General features: G+C 40.7%; 1 protein-coding gene and 1 non-coding gene across 2 annotated transcripts in view; both read left to right on the plus strand.

The window, feature by feature from the left end:
- The window catches only part of PPP1R8 (protein phosphatase 1 regulatory subunit 8), a 28156-nt gene that overhangs the window by 1197 nt on the left and 7468 nt on the right, over nt 1–19491 (plus strand). Inside the window, exon 2 of the mRNA XM_074926039.1 lies at nt 13976–14036. Coding sequence (XP_074782140.1) covers nt 13976–14036 — 61 coding nt within the window. The remainder of the gene's footprint in view (nt 1–13975; nt 14037–19491) is intronic.
- LOC141970068 (small Cajal body-specific RNA 1) lies at nt 16881–17046 on the plus strand. The gene has a single exon (XR_012635148.1).

A 19491-nucleotide genomic window follows, 5' to 3' on the forward strand; every position in this document is an offset into this window, starting at 1 on the left:
GCTCAACATATACAGTAACAAACATATGAGACAAGATGGTGCTCTGTAAAATGATGGCACAATAGAGCAGATAAAGCCAAAAATTACTCAGTGTTAGTGCTTTCTTGGTGTTCAACTTGAAATTTGACATACGTTTAATTATTTTTCTTATCATTTTTATACAAAGGTGTTCACAACTAGCATTATATTCAGTGGTGAATTTGAATGACTTCTGCCTTTGAAAGCTGTAGATTGAACAGCTGGAGAAGTGTACCTTGTGAAATGTTTAGTTTCAGTAACTTGAATGCTATTGCAGAAGAATTCCTAAATACCGTGGGAAGGGGAGGGCTGTAACAACTACAGTTGTGAGGGCCTTTAGGTACATACTTTCTGTCTCTCACTGCAAACAGGGCCGGATCTTGCAGACAGCTTTCTTCGCTGGGCTGGTGCTGACCTGATTTGGTTTGAAAGCACAATCCACTGCGCTGAATGATAGAGAAAGGAGGTGTAAGGGGCGCCAGGGAGATGATCCAAGCCAGGGTTTCACACCCGCGAGTAAGGGCATCATGTTCGGGTGCCAGGGCCTGCTTCGTTGTGACATCTCTGAGATTTTTGATAATTTGCTTTTTGCAACCTGAATGCCCTTGTTCTAAAATCCTTCTCAGGTAAAACAAGGCTTGTACACAGACTCTCTCCTTATGCATTCTAAGGAGGTTCTTTCATTTCCCTTGTAGCTGTATTGTACCTATGCACATTATAATAATTTGGAGTGAGTTTGGGCAAGCTGTATGTTTATTCCAGTGTAGTGGCAGGCATACTCGATACAGTTTGATCCTAGTCAAATTGTCATGTGTATGTGTGGAAATTAATATCGGTGAAAGATTTGGTTTTGTGTGGAAAATCTTAACATTTTTCCTCAACGCTTCTTTTGAAACAGGCAAGCTGTTATTTCATAAGTGTAAAAAAAACCTGCAACACAAAAACCAACCCAAAACCAACTGTATCAGGAAGCCAGTATGGATAGCTTCCAGTTACAGTGTTTATATTCTGCTGAATAGTAAAACTGAAAATGGGGATGTGTTAGGTAGGTATGACTGGTGGTATTCCACTGCCACATCCAGTAGAAGGGAGGAACTCTTCTACCAGGTAGATTTATTTATGGTTTATTTTCTAGTTTGTAAAAAAGTAGACTATATTTTATGTTAAAGCTTTACATGACTTCCACTGGCATCTACTGAATTACAGACTCTAGCTCACAGTTTTAAAGTATTTATTTCTTTCAGAGCAAACCAAAGAGCACACAGTTACGATATTGAGTAAGTGATGGGTCTTTCACAGGTAGGAATCTCCAGAGTGAAAAGCAGCAAGCTTGGGCCAACAGTATTGTTATTTGAAGTTCTGTCTACCTGAAAGTCTCAGTATAAATGTATCCTGCAGGATCCTTGATATCTTACAGAAGCACTGAAAATTCTTCTGGTAGCAGTGTAGGTCTTTGTAGGCAAGAGTTGGGTGACCAAAAAACATGGAGTTGCAGAGTCTTCGTGGTCATTAGCAGCTGCTTCTGTAGTGAATTAGCTTCAATCTCATCCACCTGTATTAAAATCAAAATCAGTCTTTATCTACCTATTTATTTTTCTGTCTCTAAGTAGAACTGCCTTGGGGGCTGCAAACACAGATATAATCAACAGAATTTTTTTTTTCTTGTCTTTAAATTGTTGCTTATGCTTTTGAGGTTTGCCTCCATCATTGTATCTGTTCTTTCCTAATGTGGATAGTGTTTTAGTATCCAGTTTCCAGAAAAGACTTCTTTATTGAAATTCAAGGTTTTCATCAGTTTTAAGTTCTGGCTTTGATGTAGTTTTTATGCTGTTACTTCTTCATAGTCCATAAATTACAGAATACTTATAAAATACAAAATACTTATTCTTTCATGTGTTTCTAACAGTTAAACTAGCTTAAGACACAAAAAATAATGAATGCTGTCGTTGAATAAATGCACTTGCTTATGCCAATACTTGTTTATGCAGTACTGTAATTCTTCCATACATGTTAGCAAAGGCACGGTCTACGCATTTAAGATTGGAATAAAGTTGGAATAAGAATGTTGCCAGTACTTCCTATGGATTAGAATTTACTCATGTCATAAGATTAGAAAATATCTTTAGATAAGTTACATTTCCTAGTTTTATTAAGACTTCTCCATATCTTATGAGGTGGGTATAGTGAGTAAAAGTAATTTCTGTGAGGTACAAATGTTCTGGGGTGTAGTTCTGAGGTGACCATCAGATGTTTAATGGATATTGCCTGTCTCTCCTTTTTGTCCTGGTTTAACCTGCATTTTGGATCATGAATATTTTTTTACTCTCTATCTTGACACACCGTTAGTTGGGCTGTCAGGCTTGTTCTGGACTGTACATAAATTTGAAATAGTAGGTTTTAAAGGCAACAATCATTCCTCTTCAGTTTCTCTGAGCCAAGAACAAGCTATTCCTGGCAAGGATTGTAGACAAATTTCTGGAGAAGATGAGCTCTTGGGTTCTGGAAGTTCCACCTTGTCCTTGAAGTTGGACATGAAGGTGTGTATAGTAGTCACGTAAGCCAAGATTTTTATGAAGCAGCTAAATTTAGGCTTCTGAGTCCATACTTAGAAACCTAAATAATTGACCTAATTTTAAACTAACACAATGGAGTTAAAGTTGTCCTGTCTATGACTTTAATAGCAATAACTCAAAATTTCTCTTTGGACTGGTCAGGACATACTTCAGTGAGGCTACTGAGCTTCAGCTGGATATAGGTGTGTGTTTTGCCAATTATCAGGCCTAGCATAAAGGACACAGCCAGCATAAAGGTGAACCAAGAACCAAATTGTATTTGATATAAAAGGGTCAGTACATGGGTGAGCGCTGGGGGTAAAAACAAATCAATCAGGTTATATATAACTGACATCAGTCCCACTGACCCCAACAACGACACCGCACGACCAACAGTGGGTGGAATAAATGGTGACACGCAGTCTCCCATAGAAGGGATGGGAGACAACCGAGCCAACAAGCCAAACACATCAGACCAAGGAAGCCACCTACTGAATCTCTACACAGCCCGTGTTTACACAAGACAGACCTGACTGGAGCCCAGTCCCAGGGAGGCGGGAGGTCCTTCCCCAACAGGGAACTGTGCACAGGGCATCCACCTCACAGACAGACACTGCCCCTGCCTGCAAGTGGTCCCAGCTTTTATCCCGCAGTGGGACACCTGACCTTGGGTTACTTAAGGTGGGACCCCTGGGGCTCCTTTACCCAATGGCTCTCCCTGCCAGGCCGGCCGCACCCTGGAGGGAAGCCTGAAGGCAAACTCACCCCCCCTTTGTGAAGGGCTGTGGGAATCACCCATATGTCAACCTTAATTTGGGGCTTGGGTTGAAACCCCAGCATTTCAGTGTGGTACCACAGTTGGCATGTCAACACTGGATCGTAGCTATGTCAAAGAGATACTGTCAGCTCATTTCTAAAACTTCAGTTCTGTTACTTGGTGCTTCTGGCGGGCATAACGTCCCAAAGCATTGATAGCTTTTTCTGAAATGCTTTATTTTTTTTGTTCACTATGCTCCTTCCACGAGCTTGGGCTTTTCTTCCTTTCCTTGACTGTTTGTCCCAGATTTTTTCCATTAGACTGTCATTCTGCACTAGAGGGTTTGCCATCAGTGACAGAAATAATCTATACAGATTCCTCAGTGTCATCCTGACGCAATGCACAGAGCAGTGGACTGCCCTGCAGAGCACAAGGTGAAGAAAATGAAGAAACACATTTTTCTAATACAGAAGAAATCATTTTTTCTTGTAGGTGGTTTAATATTTTAAAAGCCTACTGCAGAACTTAGTTTTGTTCAGTGATGGCCCTCTTAAATATTTAATTGTTAATAATTTTAAGCAGCTGGTGACTTCTATAAGGCAAACAAATCCATGCGTGTAGCTGCTATGAGAAAACCTGAACTTTACTGTGTCCAGCTGCTAGATTATATTTTGAAGGAGATAATTATTCAAGGCAGTGAAGTACATGTACCATGTCTGCCAAAGGCTGACTTTGTCAGGTGAACCAGCTTTCAAGATTGTTTCTTTCAAAACACACAGGAAACAATAATTTTGGGAAGTGACAGAGGGGTTCATACAAGAGCTGTGAGTGTGTAAGGAATTGACTTTGAGGAGTTGAATAGAGTCTGTAGCCTGACCCTTTTACTGTTGGTTTTTTTTTTTTTTCATTAATTACCTTGAAAAAGTGACCACAATGCTGATTAGTGACTCAAGCATGATTAGCATAGAGGCCAGAGTATTATCCAGTCCTTTTGGTATAATTTGAAGTCCAGAGCAGTAAAACCAAGATAAAATGCAGTATAAGATGGAAAATAGGGACTAAGAACAAGAACTTCTAAAAGCCAGAAACTTACTATTTAGAAGTAAAAGGATGCAAGTTCATATTCACAAATAAATGGGCATATACACAAGTACATAGGCTAATCACAGAATGACCAGCAATCATTAGTAACACATAACTGTTCAAAAATATGAATAGACTAATACTCTGCCTGATGTGTAATATTATATATCTGTTTGTAAGGTAGGGAAGTGTCAGTGCTGTTGTAGATGGCCTGATGTAAATACATAGTCTGCTACCTCTAGTTAATAAAAGCTCAAAGCAAACTGAAACTTGCAGTGGGAAAATTCATTGATGAGGAAACAGCAATCTTAACTTAGAGACACAACAGAGCTTTAGTTGTCTGTTAAAAGAAAAACAACATTGGTTTTCACTAGCTAAAGTATTTTTAAAGCTGAATGGTATTGGGATTTTTTTTTTTATAGCTGAAAGGAAAGAACAAAAAAAATTAGGATGGAAATAAAAGGATTTGATCAAATAATTTAGGATGGAAGTCAAACTGCCAGAGTAACAAGGCCTCCTGGTACATATAAAGGTTACAGTCCTGTCTTGTCTTCCTCGGATTTCTATAGGTGAATTACACTTCCAGCATGCCTGTTCTCTCTCAGAAAATGTAGGAATAATCTTATCAAATAATCATTGCATTGTTGCTCACTACTTCATTTTCCTATTTATTTCAGTGCTATTTGAATTCATTTTTTGATGTCATAAAACCTGTAGTTCTTTCTAATCGAACATTTATGGCCCTGCTCTCAGGAATTAAATTTTGTATACAATTTCCAGATTTCGTTATATTCCATGGAGACTTTGTTCCTGAGTAAGTAACCAAGGGAACCAGAGGGAACCAGTAAAATCTAGTTCTGTGTGGAACTGCACTGTAACAAGAAAACATACATAGTGCCAAGGTGAAGTTGGGCAGATGCTTTATTACAAATTGAATGCTTTGTTCAGTTGAAGCAGCCACATTTCTCATCAGAAATCTTCCATAAAGTACTCCTAAAACACTGCAATTTTGTTTGTGTTCAGGAAAGGTCTGGAATCATCAATTTTTTTTTAACTATTTCTTACAACTGGAAGTTTGGCAAGAATTACTGTAATGCTTCTAAGAGTAGAGGAAATCATAAATTGCCTCCCATGAATCTGCATTTTTTTTTTTAAAGTTCAAATTCCCTAACCATCATATTTCCTCCAGACGTGACAAAGTTGGATCACAGTTATTGGTCAGCTCTTTATTCAGCCCTCTTCTTCCTCATGGGAAGAAACCATTCTTCATGAGCTAAAATAATTACCCAAAAGATTTTGGCCATAACTTTGTCATAATACCCCTTGTATCATCGAAATTAAGTCACCTAAACAAATTTCAGTGCTATCTTGGTCTCAGTTTCTGTGGTGTAGATGCTGTGCTTTGAGAAAGGCTTATGACTCATTTCTATCACTGATGCACAAGAGCAGCAATAACGTTATGTTCAACCAGCATCTTGGTAAGAGGAGGTTTTTTCTTTATTCTGATTTCTTTCTATACAAAAAAGCAAAAAAAGCCATACTAATGGAAAAACCCAGCCCAGATGGTTTCCTGTTATACTGTGTAGTGACCAACAATTTACACGTAAGCTTTAAGTATTCTGTCTTCTTGTACACACTCTAGGCTTTTGGCCATCAGAAGAAAAGGGATTTTATGAGCTGAAGGCTCTGTCTGGGTGGTCATATTTAACAACTAAGACAAGACCTAATCGCCACAAATTTTCTGATTTTTCTTTGTTACCTTACAGTTTAATTCCACAACACTGAGTAACAGTTCTTTCCACAAATTATGCAAATGTTGGAAAAGGCATTCTCCTTGTTTTCAGATCCAGGGTTTCTTGCTTCTTATGTTTCAAGAAATAATGAATACACTAGTTTTGTGGCATTCATTAAGAGGACAAAGGGAATGGATACTTGCCTGTGTTTTTTCCAAGCTTCTGAAGCAATGTACTTTTTTTTTTTTTTTTTCCCTCCTTGCACGGAGCCATCCATACTGGTTATTGTCTTGTGCCCCTCTCAGCAAGAGCACCAGGACTAATACAACATTGAAGATGTGCAAATACTGTATTTTTACAGTTTCTTCCTTACGATGTCTTTGCTTTGTTAACTGTCGATGACTGTTCCTCTGATTCTTTCTGAAGACAGTCATGATGGCTCTAGGTCTTTCAGAGCTCCTTGTTGTGTTTGCATGGTTGAGGTGGTCTGTCTCTAGCATGTACTAGCACTCAGGAGTGTTTTTTATTCCCCCCACATCCCCTGGCTGTTTTCTCAAGCAGTAGTTCAGTATCATGAGATTCATTTGCAGCATTTGAGTCTGATTCAAGTTTCCTCTATAACTGTTGTCATAAGTGATTTTTCTCATTTCTTTGTTGGCTCCTTTTTTCCAGACTGAGGAAACATCACAGAGCCCTTGCAGAACCCTGCTCTTTCCTGACTCTTAATCATTTACATTCCCTCATGTATGGTTCTTTTCCCTGTCGCACTTTAATTCAACAAGACCATTTGATAATCTTGTCAAAAGCTTTTTAAAAAAATTCCAGTCCGCTGTATTGATAGCCTTGTTTACATCTTCTTGGTTGTCCCAGTAATTCTGGTAGAGTGTGCGATACTACTTGCTGCCTTAAAAACCGTGGGAATTCTTTCAAGTACTATTTTTAACCATTATCTCAGTCAAACACATAGCAAGCTGCACTAGAGTGGTTAGCCTAGGCTCCTCTTCAGTCTGTGGTGTGATTTAAGCCCGGTCAGCAGCCAAACACCACTCAGCCACTCGCTCCCCCACCCCCAGGGGATGAATGGGGGAGAGTGTTGGAGGGGTAAGGTTAAGGAGACTAGTAGTCTGAGATAAAAACAATTTAATAATTTAAATAAAATTAAAATAATGGTAATAATAAAAATAGAAAATATAAACAAGTAATGCACAGTGTGATTGCTCACCAGCTACTAACAGATGCCCAGCCTGTTCCTGGCTAGTGATCCGAGATGAGAGAGTCCTGAAACCACCATCCCAAAAACCCGAGTGGAGCTTCCTGATCAACCCTTACCTATCCACTGAGCATGACATTAGATGATATGGAGTATTCCCTTGGCCATTTCCAGCCCATTGTTTTGGCTGTGCTCTCCAGCCTCTTGTGTACCTGCGCACTGGCAGGACATGAGAAGTTGAAAAGTCCTTGATTTCTCAGCAGCAACTAAAAACATCAGTAAATTATCAGATACATACATCAAATCCCATACTGAATCCAAAACACAGCACTATTTTAGCTACTAAGAAGGAAGGGAAAAAAAAAACAGTTAGCTCTATCCCAGTCGAATCCAGGACAGTCTGGAAAAGGAGTGACTGAGAGTGACTGTTGGGTGTCTTGCACAGTGAACAAAGTCTGTAGGAGATAAATGTTTGCTCTTTTGAGGAGAAGACCTAGAGCTTGCAAAATGATAGCGAGCAGATTTGTGGCCAAATAGTGGAGAGAGTGCTTCAGTTATATGTAGGTGATCTGTGAAATTGTATAAAATTATGTGAATGCATTGTTTACATGGGCTCTTAGAGCAATTTATGTAGAGAGCTGTTTAAACCGATAGCAGCTGTGGCTCAGGAAATCCTTGAGTTGGTAACTGTTGGAAATGGGGAGAGTATTCCTGTGAGGCATTCTATATTGGTTACTGGAGGTAGGTTTTGATTTGCAAAAGGTTCCCTATTCTGGGTTTGTCTGTTTGATCTGCCTGATATCATTCCACAGGAATGTAAAAGTTAAGTAAAGTTCCTGAAGTCATACAGGTGCAGCACTGCGCTCTTGATTACATAGTGCTCTGATTTTACAAGATAAATGGTCTGAAGAAACACGAATACAGTATTTTTGGACCATTGTGTGAACAGGACACATCTTATATGCAAGTCTTTAAGAGTACTGTTTTAAGGAAAGATCACCTTGCAATAAAAACAAAACCAAAAAACCCCTGAACCCAAAACCTCAGCATCCCATTAGGAGTATTTTGAGTATGAAAACAGTCTATCTTGTAACTCCCCTTCCATTGTACAGGTAGTGAACAAGTTCTGGACTGGAGTGCCAGTCTCAGTTCCCTGCTCATGTCTCATCATCTGTGAATATGCCCACTTTCTTTTGCAAGAGGTTGACTAATATGGCTGATAAACATCAGTTTTATCCAGAAACCACATTAACTCCTTTCCCAGGACATTCAGCTCATCTTAAGTAGAATAGAAACTATTTCAGTGCTTGATTGTATTCTGTCAAACAAGACATTCTTTCAGGATGTTCATTGTCATTTTGGGATTCTTAGAAAGGCTGAAAGGAGCAGATTATGTGTAATTCAAAGGAAGGTTTACCCTTCTTTAATTCAAGAAAAATCTTTCCCTGCCATTGGAAGAACTGTCATCCCCACATATTGTGATGTTTCCAGAGGATGAATATTGTTGGGTATTGAAGCATGGATTAGATGATTCTAGTCTGGTTTGGCTGTTACTCAATTGCTGTTTATCTGCTAGTTCTGCTCAGTAATACAGTTTCTACAACTCTGCAGCTTCCCGAGGAAGGGACATGGAGAGGGAGGTGCTGATCTCTTCTCCCTAGTATCCAGTGACAGGATGGCTGGGAATGGTTCAAGGCTGCATCAGGGGAGGTTTATCCTGGACATTTGTTTTGCCAGTTATCAGGCCTAGCATAAAGGACACAGCCAGCATAAAGATGAACCAAGAACCAAATTGTATTTGGTACAAAAGGGTCAGTACATGGGTGAGCGCTGGGGGTACAAAAGTCAGATTATACATAACTGACATCAATCCCACTGACCCCAACAACGACACCGCACAACCAACAATGGTTGGAATAAATGGTGACATGCAGTCTCCCATAGAAGGGATGGGAGACAACCGAGTCAACAAGCCAAGCACATCAGACCAAGGAAGCCACCTTCTGAATCTCTACACAGCCCGTGTTTACACAAGCCAGACCTGACTGGAGCCCAGTCCCAGGGAGGCGGGAGGTCCTTCCCCAACAGAAAACTCTGCACAGGGCATCCACCTCACAGACAGACACTGCCCCTGCCTGCAAGTGGTCCCAGCTTTTATCCCTCAGTGGGACACCGGACCTTGGGTTACTTAAGGTGGGACCCCTGGGGCTCATTTACCCAATGGCTCTCCCTGCATTGCCGGCTGCACCCCGGAGGGAAGCCTAAAGGCAAACTCACCCCCCTTTGTGAAGGGCTGTGGGAATCACCCATATGTCAACCTTAATTTGGGGCTTGGGTTGAAACCCCAGCATTTCAACATTAGGGAGTATTTCTTTATTGAGAGGATGGTCAGACACTGGAACAGGCTTCCCAGAGAGATGGTGGTTGCCCCAAGCCTGTCAGTGTTTGGGGCATTTGGACAGTGCCCTTAATAACATGCTTTAGCTTTTGGTCAGACTAGATGATCACTGTAGATCTCTTCCAACTGAAATAGTCTGTTCTATTCTACCAGTTTCCCAGTCAGAACTTGACTTTACTGTATGCAGTTTCCACATTACTCCTGAAATATGCTTTAAAATTAGCATCGTGGATACCTTCCTTTCTCTGATGGTGAGGGTAGTTTAAGCAATAGATTGATAAAACGGTTAAGTGTAGAAAACTGGTATTTAATACCTCTTAATGCTTGGCTAAATACCATCTGGGTTTTTCAGTTTGTTACTTCTTTTTATCAATTCTCATAAACTTTTTCCTTCTGACATTTCTTTGAGTTCCTTGGACTCCTTCTTAGTGAAGAACAGCTCTACTGTGGGATGTCTTCTCACCTCTTCTCTGATCCTAAGAATTAATCTAATGATACCGTTATGTTCTCCTTGCCAGTCAGCTTTGTTAATTCACTGGAAGACGTCTTTTCTCCCAAGTAAGCCTTTGGTGATTCAGGCAGTCTAAGCATACTTTGGCTCACTTAAACTTACCAAACTAGTTATCATTAACAATTAGTCCACTTGCAGGTCTTATTTTAAGGTTACTTGCAGAATGCTGACCTGTAGAGAGCAGAAGATGTTCAGGCAGTAGGTGCTGTGATACACAATCTGGAAGGCACAGAACAGCTTCTTGTTTCTCTTTTTCAAACACAAGCACTGGTGTTGGAGCCAAGTTCTGGTGTGAGATCATTTGTCTTGGAGCAGTGCTAAGCTGGCTCTCCGTATGTGCTCTATGGAGAGGAGAATCTGTTGATATCAAGTAATTCTTCATCCTTTAGAACAGTGTAGGAAAATTAATTTAGTGGGTATTTAGCACATTAGTTAGTGGGAGAGGACATTTTTTTAAAATATTGGAGATGAGAGGGGAAAAAACTGCTTTCTAACAGCACAGTACCAGTTTTCTAACAGACTTTCTTCTAGCACTTTTTTGCAAGAGATTTCCTTTCAATATTTAATTTCCTTGATGCATGAGTGGAGGGATGTGATGGGGCAGAGCATGTGAAAGGTGGTTGATATTTCCAAATACAGCCATTACTTCTGAACTTTGGTGACTCTCAAGCAAATTCTTTTTGAATTAAAACTGGAAAATCTTTCTACTTTTTTCATTAAAAGGTTTTTCAAGAATCTAACTTTAGTAGCCTAAACTGTGACACTGATTTAACCTGTTCCAAAGTGGTTTTCTACCAGAAATTATTTCTGTGAGTTTGTTTTGATGATGTCATAATCAGTATTTACAGCCTTACTTTGTTCAGTGTTTTGCAGGCGTAGGTAGATAGGGGAAATAATGTCTACAAAGGATTCTTGGTCCAAAAGAAGCCAGAGAATAGATAAATCTTGTAAGCACTTTAATTCAGAGCTGAAGGCACTGTCTTGTGCTACTGATGAGCTTTTTTTCTGTGTTTAAAATAAAGTTGAATGTAAAAGCAGAGTAAAAAGTAACAGCAAGGGTGAAACTGAAAGTAGAGGGGGTAATGAAAACTCAGAGGTTGTATATGTCAAAAGATGACCATCAGACAGGATTCAGTTTACAGAATAGGAAAGTGGTTGTGCTTAGAGTACTTGGGAGCTTTCCCGTGACCTAACAGGTATGTTGAGGATGTTGCTAAAATGTTTTTAGGACAGGCTGACTATTGAGTATCCAGGAAGAGATCACTCAGAAGAAAAGCAGAGGCCAGACTGAGTAAGTAAATAGACTTGCTTGTAGAGTTGATTTGTTGAAAGGTTCACTATTTGGAAGGAAGAAAACAAGAAAAAAAAAAAAAGGTGGAGGAAGCATCTTTTGTTAGATCAAAGTAAGGAAGGCAAGCTTTGTGAAAATTATCAAAAGTTGTGTCACAGAGTAACTGGAACATGACAATTTCAACGCAGTGGAGAAAAACAAGTGTGCCAGTGCTCAGGGGCAAAAGGAGGAAACGCTGAGAAGTGGACATGAATCCTTGCATGAAACCTGGTTTTCAGTGAAAAATGAGCACCGAGACCTGAGGAGAGCACACGACGAGACAGCAATACTCAGGTGTAGCCTGGCTGTGTGATCCTAGAGCTGTAGGTAAGAGAAGGCGGTCCCCGAGCTCTACTGGAGCTACTGGAAAAGTCGATCCTTGTAGAACTCATCAGACATTCTGTATCTTCACTGGGAGCATTTTTACTTCCTGGTCTCTCCCTCACTCCACTGTAATCCCATTTCACAGAATTACAGAATTGTCTAGGTTGGAAAAGACCTTGAAGATCATCCAGTCCAACCATCAACCCAACATTAGCAGTTCCCAACTACACCAGATCCCTCAGCGCTAAGCCGACCCTAATCTTAAACACCTCCAGGGGTGGGGACTCCACCACCTCCCTGGGCAGCCCATTCCAACACCTAACAACCTGTTCTGCAAAGAAATGCTTCCTAATATCTAGTCTAAATTTCATCTATTTTGAGGAAGCAGCCACCGTTTTAGCAGATTGCCCTGGAGCTTTGCATCCTCTGCTTTTGCTGCTGCTGTTTGTTTATCTATAAGAATCAATATCGGCCATGTCTGTTCTTATCCGCAGTCTCAGAGAAGGGTTTGGTAAAAAAAGTTGTGAAAGTCCCAACTGGTATATTCAGGAAGGGCCAGAGAGAGCTCTGAGCAGGCTGGTATAATGGATTTGGAACAAGAATGGAAAATGCTTGTGCAATACTTGAGAAAGGAGCGCAGTAGAAATAATAGAGGACTGTATGGAGTTACCTAGGAGGGCATATGTATAGTAACCAGGTGACCTGGGGACGCAGAAGAAACCTTCAGATTGTAAGGCACGTCCCAGCAATGTGAACATCTGTATTTAGCCCCCTCAAACAACTTCAATTACAAGTGACCTTTCTTCTCCAGCCATGCTGAGAATGTCACTACCCATTGTGGCTGTTCTCTTGGCTTGCTCCGTGCAGTGAGCAAGCAGGAATCGGCAATGTGATCTCCTCTGCGGTTGTTCTTCAGAAGGGCAGCAGTGCCGCTGAGAACTGGGTCACTGCTATTGCCTGGAAAGTTGGTCCAGCCATAGAGACAAGCAGCAGTGTTATTACCGGTGGAGAAGTACTAGAGGTGCAGATTTTTAGAACATCTGAGCAGAGAAAGATCATTTGCTGTCAACAGCCGAAGATTCTATGTAGTGAAGGGCAGCATATTGATACCACAGTAGTGTCCTGGTTTTGGGGAGGGTTTTAAGTTTTAAAAGTTAAAAGTTTACTTAAAGTATGTAACTTAGGTTTGGACCTGATTTTAAGTACCAAATATGTTTTTGATGCTGTGAATCCTCATGGGTTCTCCTGTATATTAGCATCATTTTGCTATGCGTTGCTGAGTCCCACGTGCCTCTGTGCTCCCTTTGCCCAAGTGGGAATGATGCTGACGGGTGAATCTGCCTCACAGGAGGTGAGCAGGGATGGAAGAGCTGAGCTGCTGTTTGTTTGAGAATTTGATAGAGGGTTGTACTGTCATAGGGTAGGGGTCCCTCTGCCATACAATACTGTAGTCTCTTCCATGTTGCCTGTGTTGGTAGAAAAGTTTGGTTATAGGGTGAGTGTGGAGGAACGCTGGCTGTTGGCCAACATTTTTATAATATTACAGGTGTGTGTGAAACCCCTTTCAGGTTTTTTGCCATTGCCAGTCCTAGAGGGGAAGGATGGTAGAAATTTCTGTTCCTCACAGCAGCTAAGGGTAGAGGGCTACTGTTTTGAAGGTAACTTGAGAAAACAGAGCCCTTGAGCAGGCCCTTAAGCTAACAGTTTCAGCCTATGCCCTTCTCTAGTTGTTAACTTCTTCCTGGCCTTGTATCATGTTCTCCTAGGAGCTGCTCTGTTCATCTTGTAAATTAGCTTTTTTACATTTGGAGGCATAAAGCTTGAAGTGCCTCAAGTCCCATTAGCTTAACTCTTCTGTAAAAAATCATGTTTTATGTGTTGTCAGAAGGAATCTGCAGAGAGGATAAGAAAATTATGGTATTTTCATATTTTTCCCGAAATAATTCTGCTTACATTTGTGTAGGTTAGGTCTGTAGCTCTAATAGAGTATTAGCTCTAACACTAATAAACTTTTTATTAACTTATTTTGATACTACATTTTCCTTTCTTTATTTTCCAGGGCAGGGAAACCGCCACCGGGCTTACATCTGGATGTAGTCAAAGGAGACAAACTCATTGAGGTATGAAAATAGGTTTTGTCTGTATTTGGTGTATCATACACATAGGCACCAGCAGTAGAACATTTTTCCAGAATCTTCCACACTTACTTACAAATATTTCCTTTCTCTCTCATGTTAATTATCTTCAAATCAGTTTGACTCTGAAACTTCAGAATGAAGTGAGTTTTCCCTTGCCTGTGCTCTAAGGCTGTCTCATACTGTGCAGTGCTTCCATCAGTTATCTCCAATTGGATGCACTGTTTGAAAGGATACAAAACTGCAGTGCTCAGCTAGCAAACAATGACACTGAGATTCCTCAACATTAAACCTGTCCTTGTAAGAGAGAGCATAAATAAAATGTTTGTAATGGAAACTCGATACTTTGCAGTGCCTCCTATCTTCCCAACTTAATTTTGGACCAAAGTTGACATTTTGTTTCCTACAAAATACTTACATAGGAAGTATCAGACTGCAGCCCGATGGCACTTTGTCTTAGGAACTTTGGGAGCAGAAACTCGAATAACATGGGAAAAGAAATCTCAAATACGAAAGAGTAAGAGTAAAAACTCTTAACTTTGTACTGCTTGTTTGAGAAACTTTTTATTTTGTGTTACAGTAAGGTTAATTAGGCATCCTGTATTTTGCAGGATTGTTGCCCTGTCCCACAGTATGAAATACAGTATGATTTTTCATCCCATATTTTGGATCCATGAACAGTGTTGTGATTAGCTCAGATGCAATGAGCTATTTTTGTTACAGCAAAGGAATTTGTCTGATGTACACCACCTCATTCCCTATTTCATATTTTGTCTTATATCACACTAAAGGTAGTAAATTAAAGAAAAAGAAAGGTTCTTTAACATGGTTGTCAGAGAGGACCAAAGCCAGTGAATGTATTTTAGCTGTGGAGACTCCTAACCTGCAATTGACTGAAACAGAGAAATGTTTCTGGGCAGCAAAAGTTTGCAAAGTTGAGCCAACTTTTGTGAACAGAAACATGGAAAATTAAGAACTCGGTGTTAGATCAAGAAAGATTTAGGTAGCTTAAAATCTTGGCTGTTTTTTAATGTATGCTACCACAGGAGCATCAGACACTATTAAGTGTTCCTTCTGGTGTCTAGCAGGAGAGATGCACTGTTTAGAATTTGGTTAAGCTGCCAGAATATGCTTTGCATAGGAAAGCAGATAGAGATGTCACAAATAGGTATCTCACAAATAAACTTGTGTTTTCCCATGCCAGAAACCAGTAAAATGAGGCTTTTCTTTATAGTCCATTACTGTTGGTTTTACAGGCTGTTTGAAGGAGTGCTCTTACTCTGGATTTAAAGACACAGAAAATTGGCAAAGCCAGTCTCGACTTGAAGTCTTTGCTCAGCCTTAATTTGAAAGGAATTAGATGCTAACACACATTTGTTGCATCTTCACAGGAGCTCATTAGTTGACATAAGACGTGGCCAAGTTGGTTCGTACCAGCTGCTCAGGCTATGCTGGGGCTGTCCTTCACTGGCTCTTTCTGGGCGCTGCAGCTTTCCAACCCTTTGCATTGTTTGTGTTCAAACCGTGGACCATGTATTCAGATTCTCATGGTACTGTTGTATCTTCAGAATAATTCTGAGAGGTCAGAGAGCTGTAGTAGGACTGCTGCTCAGCTCAGCCTCTCACTGCCCTCCTAGCAGTAGCATCTGGGGTAAGGATTGTACTGGGCACTGGGTTTTCCAGTATTTCTTTCAGGCCATGTGATGAGATTCAGTGAGCAAAGCCAAATGGCAGTGACTGGGTTTTGTGGTATGTGGCAGGTGGCCAAACATAATGCAGCCTTCCCACCTGAGAGACCTACTCTATGAGATGAGATTTCTTTTGTCATGTTTCTTTTGGATTTTTGAGCATGGAGAGAGAGCTTCAGCTTTGGAATGAGAGTTTATATGCAGCTTTCTGCTGCATTAATCCTCAGGTGTTAGGCAAATATCTGTCATGGAAGTCCTGGCCAGGACTGGAAAAAAAGCAGCAAAATGCCACATGAAAGCTGAGGATGCACCACTGGTTTTGGCAGTGGGTGAGCAAACCTAGTGTTGGCAGGTTGACAGGCAGCAGTATCATCCTGGTGGCGTCAGGCTTTGAGGCTGTGCTGCCCGAAGCTTTTGGACCTTCAGGAGGCCCAAGTTGGCTTTGTAAGCCTGGGGTCTCTGTCTGCATTGGGGAAGCGGGTGGTACAAACGTCCTGTTCCCTCTTCCTGACATCAAATCTAGATAACCTAAAAGAGGTTCTTTTTGCTGCCTTGCAGAGCACTGCTAAGAGCCTTTGCTAGTCTGCTATCCAAGGACTCCGAGGTTCAGCGGAGGTTGTGGTCACACAGAGGTTACAGAATGACTGCAGAGTGTGTATTTTACCTCCTGAATATCTGATGTTGACTATCACTGTTATCTGAGATGAGAGAGATCCAGCTCGCCTGCCATTCAGTGTGTAATATATGTGCTGACCACTGGTGACCAGGCGCAGGCACCCACGTGTGTAGCAGAGGCCTGACTTGCTGTCGTACTTCGGTCTGGTGAAGTAAGAATCAAAGAGCTGGCTTGGTGGGAAGTTCTAGCAGACTGTGTCACGTAGGGTGCATTCCTGCTTTTATGGTTGTGTTGTGGCTTTGCACACTGTATATAGGTGATGAATTCAGTCCTCTAGACTGTGGTGGTTACATGAAACAAGGTACTGTGTGGGTATGTATGGCATCTGTGCAGCAAATAAACAGCATTTTAGCGTGAGCCATCTGTTTCTCTCTTCGGTATATGTGGCAAATAGTTGTTCAGTTTTGTCTTTTATGGTAGACAGCAGTCACCAGGAAAGAATGTTCTTAAATCTTGTGGATTACTGGGCACTTGATACTAACCGAGCCATCTGTATCCCAGGTCTTTTGCAGAGGTCTGAGGTACACCTTGTGATTGCTGGGTCTGAAAAGTGCCACATTAAAACAGGCCATGAAGTGTTTAAGCTCAGTGTATAAAGGATGACACTGGGTTATAACTCAGAGGCACAGAAAATTTTGGAAACATTATCTTGAAAGCAAATGCAATAAAATTATTTTCTCTGCTGATGGTTTGTTGCAGTATTTCCTATTTATTAATTCATTTGTGTCTTTGCAAAATCTCTTGAAATGCTGACAAGTAAGAATGGTATTGTTCTCTGTGTAACGAGTGCAGATGAAAACTTACAGGACACTTCTGGTTTCAGTTGTGGACAAGAATGAGAAATTGCTTGACCATTTTTTATGGTACTTGAAATTGTGAGATAACTGCTTGTGGAGCTGAGCACTGCAATGTGGAGTAATGAATCAGCTTCTGAAGATCCACTTGTTTGTATCAGAGTTGTGTTTACATGGGATTTTTTTCAAATATGCAAGAATAAAAGAGAAAATTAGTGCTTGTCTCTCTTACAGAATGAAATCATAGAATTCATGAGTACAAAGGTACTGAATTTAGGAAGACTCAGAGTGCTGAATTTAATGAGTAAGGTCCTGTGTAATATTGGACATATATCCATTGCTATGAAATTGAACCCTCAGAAAGTCTAACCAGCATTTCTCAAAAGATGTATTGTAACAAATGCTATGGTATTCACAGATGAAGAGCTGGATGAAACAACTGTAATCTTAAGGGAAGATATCAGTGAGACTAATAGAATGATAGCTGTTGATTAAGGCTTTGTTTTGCCAGTTATCAGGCCTAGCATAAAGGACACAGCCAGCATAAAGATGAACCAAGAACCAAATTGTATTTGGTACAAAAGGGTCGGTATCTGAGTGAGCACTGGGGGTACAAACAAGTCAGTCAGATTATACATAACTAACATCAGTCCCGCTGACCCCAACAACGACACCGCACGACCAACAGTGGGTGGAATAAACGGTGACATGCAGTCTGCCATAGAAGGGATGGGAGACAACCGAGTCAACAAGCCAAACACATCAGACCAAGGAAGCCACCTACTGAATCTCTACACAGCCCGTGTTTACACAAGCCAGACCTGACTGGAGCCCAGTCCCAGGGAGGCGGGAGGTCCTTCCCCAACAGAAAACTCTGCACAGGGCATCCACCTCACAGACAGACACTGCCCCTGCCTGCAAGTGGTCCCAGCTTTTATCCCTCAGTGGGACACCTGACCTTGGGTTACTTAAGGTGGGACCCCTGGGGCTCATTTACCCAATGGCTCTCCCTGCATTGCCGGCTGCACCCCAGAGGGAAGCCTGAAGGCAAACTCACCCCCCCTTTGTGAAGGGCTGTGGGAATCACCCATATGTCAACCTTAATTTGGGGCTTGGGGTTGAAACCCCAGCATTTCAGGCTTGCAGGGAAAAGCATAACAAAAGTGTGCTAGCATGAAGAATGTACAGAAGAGATTGATCTGTTTACAGGTAAAGTAAAAAAAAAAAAATTGAAATAATATTCAATCAGAAAGGACTGAGGAAACCATGTTTTAGTTCAAGCTCTTTATCAGTGACTTATACTTTCTGGTTAATTCTGAGGGAAGGGTCTTGTGAAAAGCAGCATTTGTAAAGAAGACAGAAAATATTAGTTAACTAGCCAGGCAAGAGCAGAATCTAGTGGACTGTTTCAGCATATTTCTTTCTTGAGTTTTTTATCTAAGTTACACTGAGGCTTTGAGGTAAGTTATTCCCCACCAGACAGAGATAGATTCAGAGGAGACACCTGCATCTTTGAGATGTCCCAATTGGAGAAAATCACTTGCATTTTGCATTTACACCCTGTTTATCACCAGATAATGTACTTGAAGGTGAATTGCTAATTAAGCTGTGATTTTCATCTTATCAAATGAGACGTGGACTCATGGAGAATATTTTTTTTTTTTTGGTACTTAAAGTCTAAGTATTGGTGCTCTTATGGATTTTCTGCCAGCCTATGTGTCACTGAGGGTACTGATGAAGTTCTCATTCTATCTAGCCATTTGTTTTCACACAGCTTCTTGAAATTTATTTTCTTGTAGTGCTGGTTGAGAAGTTATTTGGTTTAGTAGTGGGCATTGGGAGCTAATATATACGCACAAACTGATCACCGAAATCTTATTTTAAGAAAGCAAGCCAAAATGTGGAAGTCAGTAGATTTCACAAAGCATTTACTCTCATGAAATCATGCTTAAAATGTATACCTTGAGTTAGTTGGGAATAAGACATTGGCAGATTATTACCTAAGGGACCAGTTAATTGTAAAGTCGTCATGATATATATGAGTATAGAGTTGAGTTGTTCAATTAATTCTTCTAGTGACCTAAAAGAGAGCATAAACATAAGTAAATAAATTACTGAATAACAGATTATGAGAACTTGCTGAACAATGAGAAATCAAACCTAGAAGACGTCAAACACATCTGAGGGGGGAAAATCTGAATGCAGCAGTGCTAAAAGCCTTGAAATTCATAATTGGTGGACAGGTAAATAGAGGTAACTTGGCAAGGTGATTTGTAGTAGAA

This window comes from Athene noctua, chromosome 24 (assembly GCF_965140245.1).
Source record: "Athene noctua chromosome 24, bAthNoc1.hap1.1, whole genome shotgun sequence".
Classification (NCBI taxonomy): Eukaryota; Metazoa; Chordata; class Aves; order Strigiformes; family Strigidae; genus Athene; species Athene noctua.